The sequence below is a fragment of the Leptopilina boulardi genome, unplaced genomic scaffold (genome assembly GCF_019393585.1).
Source record: "Leptopilina boulardi isolate dan_hultmark-lab unplaced genomic scaffold, ZJU_Lbou_2.1 LbouV2_150, whole genome shotgun sequence".
Taxonomy (NCBI): domain Eukaryota; kingdom Metazoa; phylum Arthropoda; class Insecta; order Hymenoptera; family Figitidae; genus Leptopilina; species Leptopilina boulardi.
This window is the reverse complement of record NW_026137697.1, coordinates 225,763-242,211: the sequence shown is the minus strand read 5'-3', so window position 1 is coordinate 242,211 and position 16,449 is coordinate 225,763. Positions and strand designations below refer to the sequence as shown.

At 24.6% G+C, this 16,449-nt stretch overlaps 1 protein-coding gene across 1 annotated transcript; it reads left to right on the top strand.

Moving 5' to 3' along the window:
* Positions 1-932: 932 nt before the first annotated feature.
* On the top strand, positions 933-12,498 carry LOC127276615 (synaptic vesicular amine transporter). The gene is made up of 7 exons (XM_051297176.1): positions 933-1,405; positions 1,979-2,188; positions 6,293-6,559; positions 7,049-7,089; positions 7,277-7,423; positions 7,827-8,148; positions 12,108-12,498. The coding sequence occupies exons 1-7, from the start codon at positions 1,309-1,311 to the stop codon at positions 12,320-12,322; spliced, it is 1,299 nt and encodes a 432-aa protein (XP_051153133.1). The 5' UTR covers positions 933-1,308; the 3' UTR covers positions 12,323-12,498.
* Positions 12,499-16,449: the final 3,951 nt, after the last annotated feature.

Sequence of the window (16,449 nt, the reverse complement as noted above, 5' to 3'; positions counted from 1 at the left end):
ATTTAAAACATTTACAATTTATTTTAAATAAATTAATATTTGTTTAAAACAAATACAATTTTTTTTAAGCAAATAAATATTTGTTTAAATCAAATAATATTTATTTAAAACAAATAGAATTTATTTTAATCAAATAAATATTTATTTAAACCAAATCAAATTTATTTAAAGTAAATATAATTTGTTTTAATTAAATAAATATTTATTTAAACCAAATAAATGTTATTTAAAACATTTAGAATTTATTTTAAATAAATTAATATTTGTTTAAAACAAATACAATTTTTTTGAGCAAATAAATATTTCTTTAAATCAAATAATATTTATTTAAAACAAATAGAATTTATTTTAATCAAATAAATATTTATTTAAAAGAAGGAAATATTTATTTAAATGAAATAAAAGTTATTTAAAATACCTAAATAAATATTTATTTAAAACAAATAAATGTCTTTTATTACTTAAAAAAAAAATTATACAAATTAAAAAAAAATTCTCTGACTAAAATTAATTTTTTAATTATACTGATCTAAAAAAAGGGTAAATAAATAAAAAAATAATAACAAGTGAATTTGCAGCTTAAATAATATCGAAATAGTTTTGTCAGAAAAAGAAAGTAACTTTAGGGGGAGACGGCTTTTTCCTGTATATATAAATCGTGTTAAACGCATCGTAATTTCCCAATCAGAACGCAGGTGCGTTATTCCCAGTGGAGATAGGAAACGTAATAGCACTTTCAAAATCCCAAGAACTACATTGGGACCAAACACACAATAATTTCCTATAAATTTTTTTTTCTTTTTTCCCCACAATAAATAATTAAATAATAATTTTTTTAAAATTAACTTTTTTTAAACTTTATTTTGTCTATAAAAAATGATAAATGGAAAAATAAAAATTGATAAAAAGGAAATTTGTGTGATGAAAAAAAAAAAAAAAGTGAGGGCAATATATTAGTTTCAGTTCATGGCGTCACCATATGATCATCTTATGAGTGAGAAAAAGTCTGTTGGTTAGCGATAAGCAGGCGCGATCGAAATAAATCGAAAAATGCAGGGATTCGTAAAACGAGACGATCTATGAACAGGTACGCATGCTCAAGACTTTAAAAAAAAAGCTATAAAAGTACCCTGGAAATCTGTACACATTTCAGTGAGAATGTGAAATCTGCGTGGAAGTGTTCCTGATAAATAATAAATATTTTTTTTTACAAAAAAAAAAAAATATAAATTTATTACACCAAAAAGGTGTTTAAAAAAAAAAAAAATTGGTGATGTCTTAATAATATCGGTGATATTTTTAATAATCATGTCGTCAATCGAAGGGGCAAAACATTTGAGAATTTTCATTGTTACTATTGTCTATCTTAGTCTCTTTTTAGATAATGTACTTCTAACAGTAGTTGGTAAGCTTCAGTCAGAGGAATATTAACAGACAATTAAATTAAAATTTTAACAATTTTGAAAAAAAAGAAGAATTTTTTTCTTTTTCTTTAATCGACTAATTTCCTTTACGACCAAGAGTATTTTTGGGTAAACGTGTATACATGTATGTCTCTAAGGTTATATTTTATTCAAACAAGTACATTTCGCGTGTTCCTTTCTTTCCCTACTGAAAAATAAATTCAAGAAACTATGAAATAAATATTATGTGCTTTTATAAATAAATTATTAACTTCACTGAAGGAATACTTAATAATTCCTTTCTTCCACATATAAACGCCAATTTAAAAAAAAAAAATTACTGTGACATAAAAAAAAATTGGAATTTTTATTATAAATAATAAAATTTATTAATAAATAATAAAATAAATTTCGAAAATTTTTTCAAAAAAAGGTAATATAAAAAAAAGAATTTTTGTGAAAAAAATTGAAAAAAAAAAAAAAAAAATAAGACGCGCACGTATAAAAGTTAATCCATTGATTCTCATTCAGTTGAAATATAAAGTAATAGCATCTGAAAGAAATGTCTATTTCAGTGCCCATCATTCCGGATTATCTGCACACACTCGAAGGTAATTCAAGTATTGTCAACTCTGAGGATGAAAATGGTCGTGTGGGATTATTGCTAAGCTCCAAAGCGTTCATTCAGTTAATTTTAAATCCTGCTGTGGGAATTTTTATTGGTACCACAGGATACGCTAAACCATTGTTCTTTGGGAATATGTGCCTACTTATTGCAGCATTATGTAAGCTCATATTAATTTTATTATTAACCATCGTAAATTTTTTCTGTGTCTGACATAAAATAAAATTTTTTTTACTACTTATATAAAAATTGTGCGAAATTAAAAATAAAATTAAAAAGCAGTACTGATATAATACTAATTTTAAATAAAATTAATAATTTTTGATTGTAAACAAACTTTACAAAAATTTTATTATTTTTGATCCGTTTGACTAAAATTTGTTTTTACTATTGCTATTAATAAAACAGATTAATTATCTGTTTGACTGAAACTAATTTTTACTATTAAAAATAAGAGAACTTTTTTTCCAAATATCCCTGGCTGACTAAAATTTGTTTTCACTACTAGTATTAATAAAAAATAAAATTAAAAAATTTTTACTAATTAGTAATAATCTATTTTTACCACTTTAGAAAATTTATATTAATTAAACATTTTTGTCTAACTGCAACTTTTTTTTACCACTATGGGGCCGTCCATAAACCACGAAGCCCAATTTTTGGCACTTTTTGACCCCCCCTCCCCCCATGTAGACCAACGTAGACTTTCGCTCTAACCCCCCCCCCTCCACTGGTAGAACGTATTTTTTTTTACTTATTTAAAAATGTATTTCCACTGAATAGATAACAATTTCCAATAAAGAGAATTCAATTTAAGAACACATAAGGAATTTTAATTTTTTATACTAATAATAATAAATAATAATAAAATAATAATAAATAAATAATAATAATAAATAATTTATACTAATGATTTTTTCAATAAATTAAATTCTCTTAAATATGCTTTTACACACTTTTTAATACCTGAAGGCATTTAAATTTTATTTAACAAAAATTTCATCTGTAAGAATATTACAACTGTTTTTTAATAAGAAAAAATTACTTTTAATGAAAATTTTACGTTATATAATTTTCAAATTATATAGTAATTCGAATAATTAATTAATAATATTAACATTACATAACTTTTAATTTCTATTAAAAATTAATTCTAATAAAAATAAATTTAACTGAAACATTCAGTTTGTTAAAATGAAATAATAATGTATTTACCATTTTATTTTGGCAGCAAAATCGACAAAGTGAAATTCATTCTAATAATTATGATAAATAAAAATATAGCTAATTAAAAATTTCAATGAATGAAAATTTAGTAAATTGTAGAATTCTTAATTAATAAAAATTTGTTTACAAAATATTGTTTTGCATTAATTTCTTTTGATTAAGTAATATTTCTCTAAAAGCAGGTGATTTTGAAACACTAAAAATGCAATTTTATAATTTTCATAGCATATTATTCGTGAGACCTAATTATTTTTTTTATTTTCATCAAGTTTATAATAATCATTTTAAAATAATTTATATATGTTTAATTTTACAAAAATTCTACTTTATATTCATATATATCGCTCAATTCGACATTGGAATTACCCGCGCAATTTAAAAAATATCAAAATAAATGACTTAATAAATATAACTACGTAGTCATGGCTCGAACCCCTCCCCTCCCCCACGTACTTTACCGTAGAATTTCACTGAACCCCCCCTCCCCCTCCCCCTAAACTGGCTACGTGGTTTATGAACGGCCCCTATGATCAAAAACGATAATTTCTTGATTAATAGATTTTTAAAAACCGATTTTTTTCTTTGTAATAAATAAACCCAAGAAGCACGTAATATAACCTCAATATCAAGGTAATATTACATGTAAGATTCGTAATATAACGTTGTAATATTACAGTAATCTTACAGTGATCTTAAAATGTCCGGCTCAAGGTAATATTACCGGTAATGTTACTGTAATATTACGCGCTAATATTAAGGTAATATTACAGTAATATTGCAGTAATATTATACCGTAATATTAAGGTAATATTACAAGAGAATATTACAGTAATATTATGGGAACATTTCTTTACGAAAAAAATCTACCCATCCAGGGAATCGAACCCCGAACTCAAAGCACACGAGTCTAGAGTTTTACCAACAAGCCAAGTTGACTTATAATATATTTACGTTTTTTATGCTTTATGAATAACTCAAATCAGTCTGTAATATTACTGTAATATTACTGTAATATTACTGTAATATTACTGTAATATTACTGTAATATTACTGTAATATTACCGTTAATATTACAGTAATATTCCCGGTAATATTACCTTGAGGCGGACATTTTAAGATCACTGTAAGATTACTGTAATATTACAGCGTTATATTACGAATCTCATGTGTAATATTACCTTGATATTGAGGATATATTACGTGCTTCTTGGGAATATATATATAGGGTAAATGTCCCAATTACTGTGATGTACAACCCAAGACTGACTTTAATGATAAAATAATAAAAGTGTAAATGAAATAATGATTTAATTCTTTTTGTTAAATCACTATTAGTGTCTATTAAAATAGAAACGATATTTTAAACTTGAAGAAATAAAAAATATATTATTAAAAATATTAACTTTTTTCAAAATGGCATATGCTGGTATTACTGCAAGTTTGTATGAATTACTGCAACGCTAAAAGTGTTGATTTAGAGGTTAGGTTGACTGGATAGACCACAGTAATAGCAGCATGAGAAAAATATACGCATGCTCTAATTACTGTGATCACAGACAATTAAAAGGTATTAAAATAAACTGCAACGCTTATTATTTTAATCCAATTTTGCTTATTCCCAGGTAGAAAAATTAACATTACTAACGTTATTAATATTACTAACGTTACTAATGTTACTAACGTTAGTACCTATAAAAAAATTAAGAAAATGTTTTTAAATTGTATTTTTGCAGAAACTTGTCGAAAATCGACCACCAGGAAGTATTTAATGTTCTTACCCGCATTTTTTTATAATTTTCATTTCTATTATCACTTCCACTTTTTAATTTTCATTGCCATTTTCACTTCCACTTTTTCTAATTCTCATTCCCATTTTCACTTTCACTTTTTATAATTTTCATGCCCATTTTCACATCCACTTTTTTATTTACATTACCACTTCCACTTCCACTTTTTCTAATTCTCATTCGCACTTCCATTGTGAGAAAGTGAAAGTGCAACGTGAATGTGAAATGTGAAAGTGTGAATGAGAATTAGAAAAAGGTGGTAGTGGCAATGAATATAAAAAACTGAAAGTGGAAATAGGAATGTGAATGAAAATTAGAAAAAGTGGAAGTGTCAATGAATATAAAAAAGTGGAAGTGAAAATGGGAATGAAAATTGGAACAAGTGAAAGTGGAAGTGAAAGTGTGAATGAGAATTAGAAAAAGTGGTAGTGGCAATGAATATAAAAAACTGGAAGTGGAAATAGGAATGGGAATCAAAATTAGAAAAAGTGGAAGTGTCAATGAATATAAAAAAGTGAAAGTGAAAATGGGAATGAAAATTGGAACAAGTGAAAGTGGAAGTGAAAGTGTGAATGAGAATTAGAAAAAGTGGTAGTGGCCATGAATATAAAAAACTGGAAGTGGAAATAGGAATGGGAATGAAAATTAGAAAAAGTGGAAGTGAAGTGGGAATGAGAATTAGAAAGAGTAGAAGTGAGAATGGAAGTGCGAATGAGAATTAGAAAAAGTATAAGTGGAAATGGGAATGGAAATTATAAAAAGTTTAAGTGGAAGTGAAAGTGGTAATGGGAAAGTAGTGTCAAAGTTTCTGTGAAAATATATTTTAGAAACTCTTAATTTTTTTATAGATACTAACTTTAGTAACATTAGTAATGTTAGTAACGTTAATTTTTTCACCTGGGATTTTAATACCAAAATGGATTAAAATGAGCAAAATTGGATTAAAATAATAAGCGTTGCAGCTTATTTTAATGCCTTTTAATTTTCTGTGATAGGTTCAATTGTAACTTGAATAAATAATTTAATAATTTGTCGAAATATGCATCATTAGTGGATATAATATCAAATATCATTTGGAATAAGTTTTAAAGTCATTTTGAAGCAGTTTTATGTTCTCAATTATACTAAGTTTTACTAATTTTATAAAAATCGCAGTAATTGACGCATCAGCAGTAATTCATACACTTACCCTATATATATATATATATATTTTGAAAAGAATGTGAATCTCGATATGATAAACTGCATAGTATTCGCCTTTGGACAAACGTACGAGGTGCTTTTCTTGGCAAGAAGCATTCAAGGCATATCGTCAGCTTGCATCGGAGTGTCAGGAATGTCTTTGCTGGCATCTCAATATCCAGAAGAAGACAAAAGATCAAAGATTATGGGATTTGTCCTTGGTAGTATAGCTCTTGGTGTTCTTCTTGGTTATCCAATGGGCTCTATACTTTACGATCTTGAAGGAAAAATGGCACCATTTTTACTTGTCGCAAGTCTCATTGTCATTTCGATAAGTGAGTATCAATTTTTTCTCTCTCTTCTTTCTCTCACTTTAATAATTTCATTTATTTAAATAATTTTTTGAAACTTTGAAAAAATTGAAAATACAGTCTTCTTAATTTTTTTTTTTAAACATATTTTTAAAAAATATATTTAAAAAGAAAGTGAAAAATGTTTAGAAAATCGAATAAAAAATTTTGTAGTCAGATTCTCTTCTTTTTCTTCTTCTTTTTTTTCTCGTTAATTCCTTGATCCGATATTCAATACCTTTCGCTTCTTTAATATTATATATTTAAAGCCATTAGAATTGAAATCTCCTTTTTGACTTCGACAATATATTGTAGAATTCACTTTCCTTTCGACGAGTAATCAGATTTTTCAATCTACCTTCTCTCAATACCGAACACTTTTACTATATATTTATATATTTCCTCTTGATTATCTCATCTATTGTTAAATTTCCCCTTTCAATATGAAAAAAAAAAAATCATATTAATTCACAGGTCTTCAGATCTTCACTTTAGATTTCGAGTCTGATATCCAGGTGATTACTTCCATGGCAATAACGATCATCAAGTATGATTTATCACTTATTGATACAGAGACAAGTCACAATTTCTTTTTTTTGAAATTTTTTAATTTCTTTCATTTTTTTTTTTTTTATAATTGCACTCTGCGATTTTTTTTTTAAATAGATTTTCCTTGATAAATTGTCGAAATAAAATTTTCAGAAAACAGAAAATAATTCAAGTTGGACACATGTTTTATCAGATTCGCGAATTCTTATTATTGCCGGTGCCATTTGGTTCTCGACATCACCAATGGCAATTTTGGAACCATGTTTACCAATTTGGTTAAGAAATCACATAAAAGCCAAGGTTAGTGCAATTTCATGAACATAATCACAAACTAAAAATTTATTTCTTATAAATAAATTTTAATTTTAAAAGCATAATTTTCAAAATATAATTTTACGCAAAAATTCTTTAATAATTATTTCAACATTTTTCTTTTTAAATAAAATTTTTTATAATCAAATTTTTTTTTTCGTTTTTTTTTTTTTTTTTGAAAAAAGGTTATTTGAAAATTTCTTTTTACATCAAAAAAGAAGTATCTCAAGTTTTTCAACATTCTCGTAAATTTTTTTTCTATATATCAATAGAAAATTTTTTTATATCCTATAACATTTTCTTTCTTTTTTTTGAACTAAAAAGATTTTAGTTCTTTTTTTATTTTCTTAGATTTTTTATATATAAAAAAAGTTCGTTTCTATTTTTGCAGAAATGGCAATTGGGAACAGTTTTTATTCCTGACAGTGTTGGTTATTTAATTGGGACAAATTTTTTTGGAATGATCGCCTATCACTATGGCCGTTGTAAAATTGCTGTTTTGGCAATGATTGTCGTTGGCATTAGTGCTACTTTGGTACCAACGGCTACTACAATGTCACAACTCATTATTCCTCATTTAGGTATGGGGTTAGGTATTGGAGTAGCAGACGCTGCTTTGGTCCCTTTATTAGCCAGCCTGGTTGATCAAAGTGGCAATTATGGTCTAGTTTACTCTATCCAACAAGCAGCAGTCAGCCTGGCTTACTCACTGGGTAGGTATTGTGATATACATGTTTATATATCAAACTATACAACCCGAATATGTAAATTGCACAGTTCAATATCCAGCATATCATATCTCACCCAATTTATACTGTTGGCGATTTTTAGATATTTTCAAAAAAAAAATTTTTAATTTCAAAATAATTAAAAAAAAAGTTGACTAAAATTTACTTTTACTACTATAATAATAATAATAATAATAATAATAATAATAATAATAATAATAATAATAATAATAATAATAATAATAATAATAATAGAAGAAAAATTTATTTTCTAATTGTCTGACTAAAATTGATTTTTACTACTTATTTACGCCTGGCATGAAGTAAACATAATGTCTGACCAAAAATTGCCTTTTACTACTGAAAATATTTAATGGAAAAATTCAAATTGTCCTGGCTGACTAAAAATGACCTTTACTACTATTTTAATGATTGCTCTAAGTCTTAAACTAGCTTTTACTACTGAAACAAATTTTTTTAAAATGTCTGACTATTACGAACTTTTACTACTGATTTGCGAATTTTACGATTTTATCTGACTAAAATATTTTTTTTACCACTGGTACTGATAAAATAGAAAATTTTTTACCTAATATGTCTGACCGAAACTGAACTTTTTTACTAAAAAATAATGTAATAAAAATTTATTTGGCTGACTAAAATTTGCTTACACTACTACTAATAATAATGAAGCAAAAAAAATTCTACTAATTACTAATGATATGTCTGACAAAAATTTATTTTTACTACTATAATAATAATAGAAGAAAAATATCTCTTCTAATTGTCTGACTAAAATTGATTTTTACTACTTATTTAGGCCTGGCGTGAAGTAAAAATAATGTCTGACCAAACATTGTCTTTTACTACTGAAAATATTTAATGGAAAAATTCAAAATGTCCTGGATGACTGAAAATGACCTTTACTACTATTTTAATGATTGCTCTAAGTATCTTAAACTAGCTTTTACTGCTGAAACAAATTTTTTTAAAATGTCTGATCATAACGAACTTTTACTACTTATTTACGAATTTTACGATTTTATCTGACTAAAATATTTTTTTTACCACTGGTACTGATAAAATAGAAAATTTTTTACCTAATATGTCTGACCGAAACTGAATTGTTCTACTAAACATAATTTTAAAAAAATTTACTTGTCTGACTAAAATTTGCTTAAACTACTACTAATAATAATAAAACAAAACATCTACTAATTACTAATTAAATGTCTGACTAAAATTTACTTTTACTACTAAAATAATAATAGAAGAAAAAGTTCTTTTCTAATTGTCTGACTAAAATTGATTTTAACTACTTATTTACGCCTGGCATGAAGTAAAAAAAAATGTCTGACCAAAAATTGCCTTTTACTACTGAAAATATTTAATAGAAAAATTCAAAATGTCCTGGCTGGCTGAAAATGACCTTTACTACTATTTTAATAATTGCTCTATGTCTTGAACTAGCTATTACTACTGAAACAATTTTTTTTTAAATGTCCGACTATTACGAACTTTTACTACTGATTTACGAATTTTACGATTTTATCTCACTAATTTTTTTACTACTGGTACTAATAAAATAGAAAAAATTGTATCTAATATGTCTGACCGAAATTGAATTTTTCTACTAAAAATAATTTAATAAAAATTTACTTGGCTGACTAAAATTTGCTTACACTACTACTAATAATAATAAAGCAAAAAATTCTACTAATTACTAATGATTTGACTGACTATTTACTTTTACTACTATAATAATAATTTTTAAACTAATCGTCTGACTAACATTGATTTTTACTACTTATTTAGGCCTGTCATAAAGTAAAAATAATGTCTGACCATAAATTGCCTTTTACTACTGAAAATATTTAATAGAAAAATTTTAATTTTCCTGGCTGGCTGAAAATGACATTTACTACTATTTTAATGATTGCTCTAAGTATGTTAAACTAGCTTTTACTGTTGAAACAATTTTTTTTTAAATATCCGACTGTTACGAATTTTTACTACTGATTTACGAATTTTAAGATTTTATCTTACTAAAATGTTTCTCTTTTACTACTGGTACTAATAAAATAGGAAAAACTGTACCTAATATGTCTGACCGAAACTGAATTTTTCTATTAAAAATAATTTCATAAAAATTTAATTGTCTGACTAAAATTTGCTTACACTACTACTAATAATAATAAAGCAGAAAATTCTTATTACTAATTATCTGTCTGACTAAAATTAAATTTCACTACTTATTTATACCTGGCAGAAACTGAAAATTATTATTCTGACTATAATTTTTTTTACTACTGAGACTAATAAAACAACAACAAAATTGTATCTAATATGTCTGACCGAAACCGAACTTTTCTACTAAAAATAATTTAATAAAAATTTACTTGGCTGACTAAAATTTGCTTACACTACTACTAATAATAATTCAAAAAACTTCTACTAATTACTACTATACACGGAGAAAAATGGAAAAACGAATAAAGTAACTTTTACTACTTTAAAAGTAAAATTGGACCTGTCCGAAGTTTCTGCGCATCTCTGGCAACTTTTACTCGCAAAATAGTAAAATTGACTATTTCTGTAGTAAATTTTACTGTTTCCGTAGTAATTTTTACTATTTCTGAAGTAAATTTTACTATTTTTGGAGTAAAAGTTGCCAGAGATGCGCAGAAACTTCGGACAGGTCCAATTTTACTTTTAAAGTAGTAAAAGTTACTTTTTCTTTTTTTCCGTGTACTAATCTGTCTGACCGAAAATAAATTTTACTACTTATTTATATACCTAGCACGAACTAAAATTATCCGTCTGACTAAAATTTTCTTTTACTACTGATACTAATAAAGCAGGAAAAATTAGTCTGACCGACTGAAACTGACCATTATTACTAAAAAATTCTAAAATTCTTGGCTGACTAAAAATGACTTTTACTACTATTTTTATTTTCAAGAATTTCAAAGTTTCTCTAACTCACAATCTCTATTTTTTAATGAAATTAATTAAAATTTCAAAAATAATCAAAAATTGTAATCTGCCTCCATCTAAAATTGTCTTTTATTACTTCAATTTTTTATTCCATAAATTAAAAATTGTGTTTGATTAAAAATTAACTTTCACTACTGATACTAATTTAACATAAAAAAAAAAATTCCACAAATTAATGATGATCAGTCTGACAGGAAGCTACTTGTACTACCTAACATACACGTCGAGCGATTATCGATCGACAACTGCTCGTCAGAGTCGAGCATCTCTCATTAAAATAACAAAAATTAATACAATTAAATATATTTTTCTTTTCCAAAAAAAAAAAATGAAATCCGTCCAGTAATTTAAAAAAATGAAATCTGTTCAGTAATTTAAAAAAAAATCATAGTCAAAAATAATTTTTTTTTTTTAGAAAAAAAGAAATTTTAATAATTTAATATATTTTGTTATAAAATTTAAAAAAAAAAATTTCAAGGCCTTTTTAAGGATTTTAAGATCACCCTAAATATTATCTACATGACAAGAATAAACAAAATTATTCCGTCTGACTAAAACTTACTTCTACTACTGATAGACATCCCCCTAATACAATAAATAAAAAAGGGTAGTTTTTAATTGAAATTCAGATAGCATACATGACCTAAGAAAATGTATATATATATAATAATATATTTCGTGTAAAGAATTTTTTTTTTCTCTCCCGAAATATATATATATATATATTGATTGATTTGCGGAGGAGAAACAAAAAAAAATGAAGAAGAAGAAGAAGAAGAAAACGAATCCAAGAAACTGCAAGCTAAACAAGAAGTGGCTACTTTTGTGTTCATCTATAGTGTGAGGGACATGAATCGTATATAAGGAACGAAGGGTTGTCGAATAAAGCAAGCTTTGTATTTTTATAAGTGGCAATTCTACTCTCTCTCTTTTTTTTATGATTCCAGGGCCTATTATTGGAGGTGAATTGGTACGATCAATTGGATTTCAATGGGTCATGAGAATTGTGGGACTTGCGAATTTAGCTTATTGTCCATTATTGATATACATTGCTCTAGAACAAAAGAAACTTATCACTCAACATGAGAAAAAGGACTACAATTCTATTCAAATGCCAGTGGCAAAATATCAACGTTTCTACGATTCTGACGATGGTCTTTGAATTTTCCAAAAAAAAATCCTTCCAACAATTTATATTCATATATTCAATATCAATTTAAAACTCAACTTCAAACTCAATTTTTCCTCTTTTTTCAATTTACTTTTCTTTCTTAAAAAAAATGTAAAAAAAAAAACAAATTGTTCCTTTTATATGTAATATGTGTTTAATAAAAAAAAAAGTTTTCGTTTAAATATAGAAAAAAAAAAAATTTTTTTTTGTAACAAATTATTCAATTTGTGACTGTAAAATAAATTCTATTGACGTTATTTAAAATTCGATTTATACTCCGCGAGCGCGGGTGTAATACGCAGAAAATGTTTCATGGCTGAGGTAACTATTTATGGATTGCAACAAGATTTATGGCCGTCAGAAAGTGACTTAGAAGCGGTTTTTTTTTCAAACTGGCAGAAATATCGATCCACAAGCTGGGACGTGCGGTAGATAGCATAAAGTGCATTGTCAGAAAATAATTTGCATAGTCGATTGTCGGTAACACATCAAGGAGTAGAATATTAATTCTCACGTATATATGAACTTTACAAAATCCATCTTTATATATAAATATCTATATGGCAAACCGCAAATGTGAAAATGATACTTAATTTTTAAGAAATCAGAAAAATTTTTTTTTAATAAAATTAACAAAAATTTGAATAAATAAAAATAAAATTTTAATTAAAAAGAAGTAAAAAGAAATAAAAAAAATAAAATGAAATCAAATTTGAATATTCAAAATTTTACACATTTTCTAAAAGTTTTAACAAAATATTATTTATTTAATTCAAATAATTACTTAACTATTATCAAATAAACATTTACTCACTGAAAAAAAAAAATTATTTGGTTCAAATACCGGTGTATTTGGTTATTATCAAATAAATATTTACTTGAATCAAATATTTTTTATTTGAATCAAATAAATGGTATTTGCTTCAAATAAGAAATATTTGATTCAAGTAAATATTTATTTGATAATAACCAAATACACCGGTATTTGAATTAAATAAATTTTTTTTTCAGTGCTTGAACCAAATAATTTTTTTTTTTTTTTAGTTGAATTAAATAAACTGTATTTGAACCAATATTTTCTCTTTTTGAAACAAATACAATTTAATTGAATCAAATAATAAATTATTTGATATAAATATTTCTATTTCTCCAATAAATATTTATTTTATTTGATAATACCAAAATAGCCGATTATTTAAATCAAATAATTTTTTTTCAGTAAATTTAAAAAAAAATATACGAAATAAAAAAAAATGAAAATAGATATCATATATATTATAGGATTTAAACGCACGATTTCCACATCAATTTAAAGTTGAAGCGTGATCCAATTTTTATTACTCTTTATACTAGACAATCATTTGATATTGAATCTTGAAAAGTATATATATATCGTTTTTGACAAGAATCCTAAATTTTACTCAATAGTATGTGAAAATATATTTTGTCTCTCCCTTCAAGAAAATAGTTTTTTTTTGATAAAATGAATTTTCTTTTTTGATAAAATGAATTTTCTTTTTTGATAAAAAAAAAGAAATTCGAAAACAAAAAAATTTATATTAAAGTGAGAAAATAAATTTTAATTAACAATTTATGATTGACGGTATGGTCATATGCACATTAATGGAAAATCAACTAATTGTGAAAAAGCTATTTAACCGACAAATATACCTATAGAGTATATACAGGAGAGAAATTTGGTGAAATGAGATAAGTTTTTCGGGTTTAATTTGCGGGAAACCAAAAGCTTATTCAATTTTCGTGTTCACGCGATGATAATTTGTTTAGCGAAATTGTATATGTGCGCGCATTAAACCGCATACTGATTGAGAACATATATTCATAACTATATATATATATATATATAGTATAAACTACTGTTTATTATATAACCGCATAAATAGTTTTGAATTTAGAAACGAGAAAATTTGTATCAATTTAATTAGCATTTTATGAAAATAAAATATACTTTTCCATTTCATTTAGCACATTAATTTAATTTATTTTTAATTTCATTTAATTTTTATAAAAATTAAATTTTATTTTTAGATTTTATAAAATTAAACATCAATATTGATTTTTCGTCAACATTATTAAGATTAAATAATCTATAAAAGAAAACTTAATTTAATTTGAAAACAATTTTTTTTTTTTAAATTCTAAATTATTTTCTAAATTTTTAAGAATTCTAAAATTCTTCAAAAAAAAAGTATAATATCATTTTTGACATATAAATTCAAGTATAAATTGCATTTATCGAGTCGACATTTATATAGTATAATCGTGGAGATTTAATTCCCATGGGATTCCGTTGTCTCTATATCACGAACCTTAGAAACGGATATATCAAAAAAAAAAAAAAAGGAAGAAGTAAATTTTCCAACGATGAAAGAGTGAAACTGTCATGTATATTGCAAAAGGATGCTTTCAGTTTATGGCGTTGAATTTATGTCACTTTATTACGTTAGTTACGAAATTACCATGTTGAATTCCATCGAGAGGGAAGAACTCGGGTTTTTCTTTTTTTTTTCAAAAAAAAAAAAAAAAAATTATTATAGGGAAAAAAATTGACGAGTGGAAATTATATTTTGAAAATTATTCATAAACGCGAAATTCTAAAATGTTTCTTTTACTTCTATATTCACTTCACTTTTAATTATAATTATATTTTTATTATTATTATTATTTTTATTATTAATAATAATTGCATAAAAAATAATTTATATAATTAAAAATAAATAATTTTTAAATTATTTATCATTCTGGTATTTCTTTTATATAATTAAAACAAATGACACTCTAAATTTAATTATGAATAATGTAGAACATCGTTTTTGGGGCAACTAATAATTATTCAAGTGAAAAGATCGTATAGTCAATAATGTGACTGAATTATATATTAATTAAAGCATATAGCAATTTGTTTAGAAGTAATTGAAGCATGAATTTTAACCTATCAAATGAAATATAAATTAATTACAGGGGAAAAATAATTCAACGGGGCTGACATTTAAAGCACTTTTATAAAAAAAAATTAAAATAAAAAAAGAATTTCAATATTATTATTATTGCAAAAAAATTGTTATTTTTTCACATAAAAAAAAAATAAAATAAAATTACAAAACAATAAAAATATACTAATAATAATAAAAACGATAATAATAATAATAATAATAAAAATAATAAAAAAAGATAATAATAATAATAATAATAATAATAAAAACGATAATAATAATAATAATAGTAAAATAAAGTGAAATAATAAAATAATATCAAAAAATCAATAAAATTGAAGATGTTGATTTATTTTCAAAGACAATAGAAGTCAAAAAATTTCGTTCACCGTCAGCAACGTTCGTTTGTTGGTATTCTCCTATCTATTAACTCTACCCTACTAACCCTAGCCAATTTTGTTCTATTTATATCCGACATCTTTTGTTCTTATATATTTATCTCGCGTCAAAAAAAAAAGAAGCTTCTTAGATTGACTGCTATATTCATATATTTTATGTTTAAAAAAAGTCATCTCAACATTTGTATTCATATTGAATAAGCAATAAAAAATATTGAGTTTATATTGTTTCATTAATTATTTTTGCAATATTACAAAAATATTTGTCTGCAATATTATTTATATATATATATAATTTTTTTTTAAAATTCTTATTTAAATAATTAAAAATTTGCTCTATATGAGACTCACCAATCGATGAATCCCACGTTGGAGCAATAACATTGTCCTTTCTTCTATTATTTTTGCGGCCACTCCCGCGAAGATCCCATGAAAAAATATGACAGCATACTGGAGTAGTAGTAGTAGTAGTTCTTCGTCCAAATTCTTCCTGTTCTTATTATTTCGACATTGACTGCGAAAATAAAAATAAAAAATTATTATTAAAATATTAAATTGTAGATACAATTGTTATTATTATTATTATTATTATTATTATTGTTATTATTATTATTATTAATATTCATATTATTATTTTTATTATTAATATTAATAATCTAAGTTCGAAATGATAAAATTTTCATTTTTTAAAAGACAATTAATAACAAGTGAGATGGCTGTGTGGCTAGCGTAATCGATTTACGACACCAACGACCGGGGTTCGATT

Excerpts from the sequence above, each read along its gene's own strand:
- LOC127276615 (XM_051297176.1), top strand. The coding sequence starts at position 1,309 with ATGTCGTCAATCGAAGGGGCAAAACATTTGAGAATTTTCATTGTTACT. Across the intron at positions 7,090-7,276 it reads ATTTCGAGTCTGATATCCAG|AAAACAGAAAATAATTCAAG; the intron begins GTGATTACTTCC and ends TAAAATTTTCAG. Across the intron at positions 7,424-7,826 it reads GAAATCACATAAAAGCCAAG|AAATGGCAATTGGGAACAGT; the intron begins GTTAGTGCAATT and ends CTATTTTTGCAG.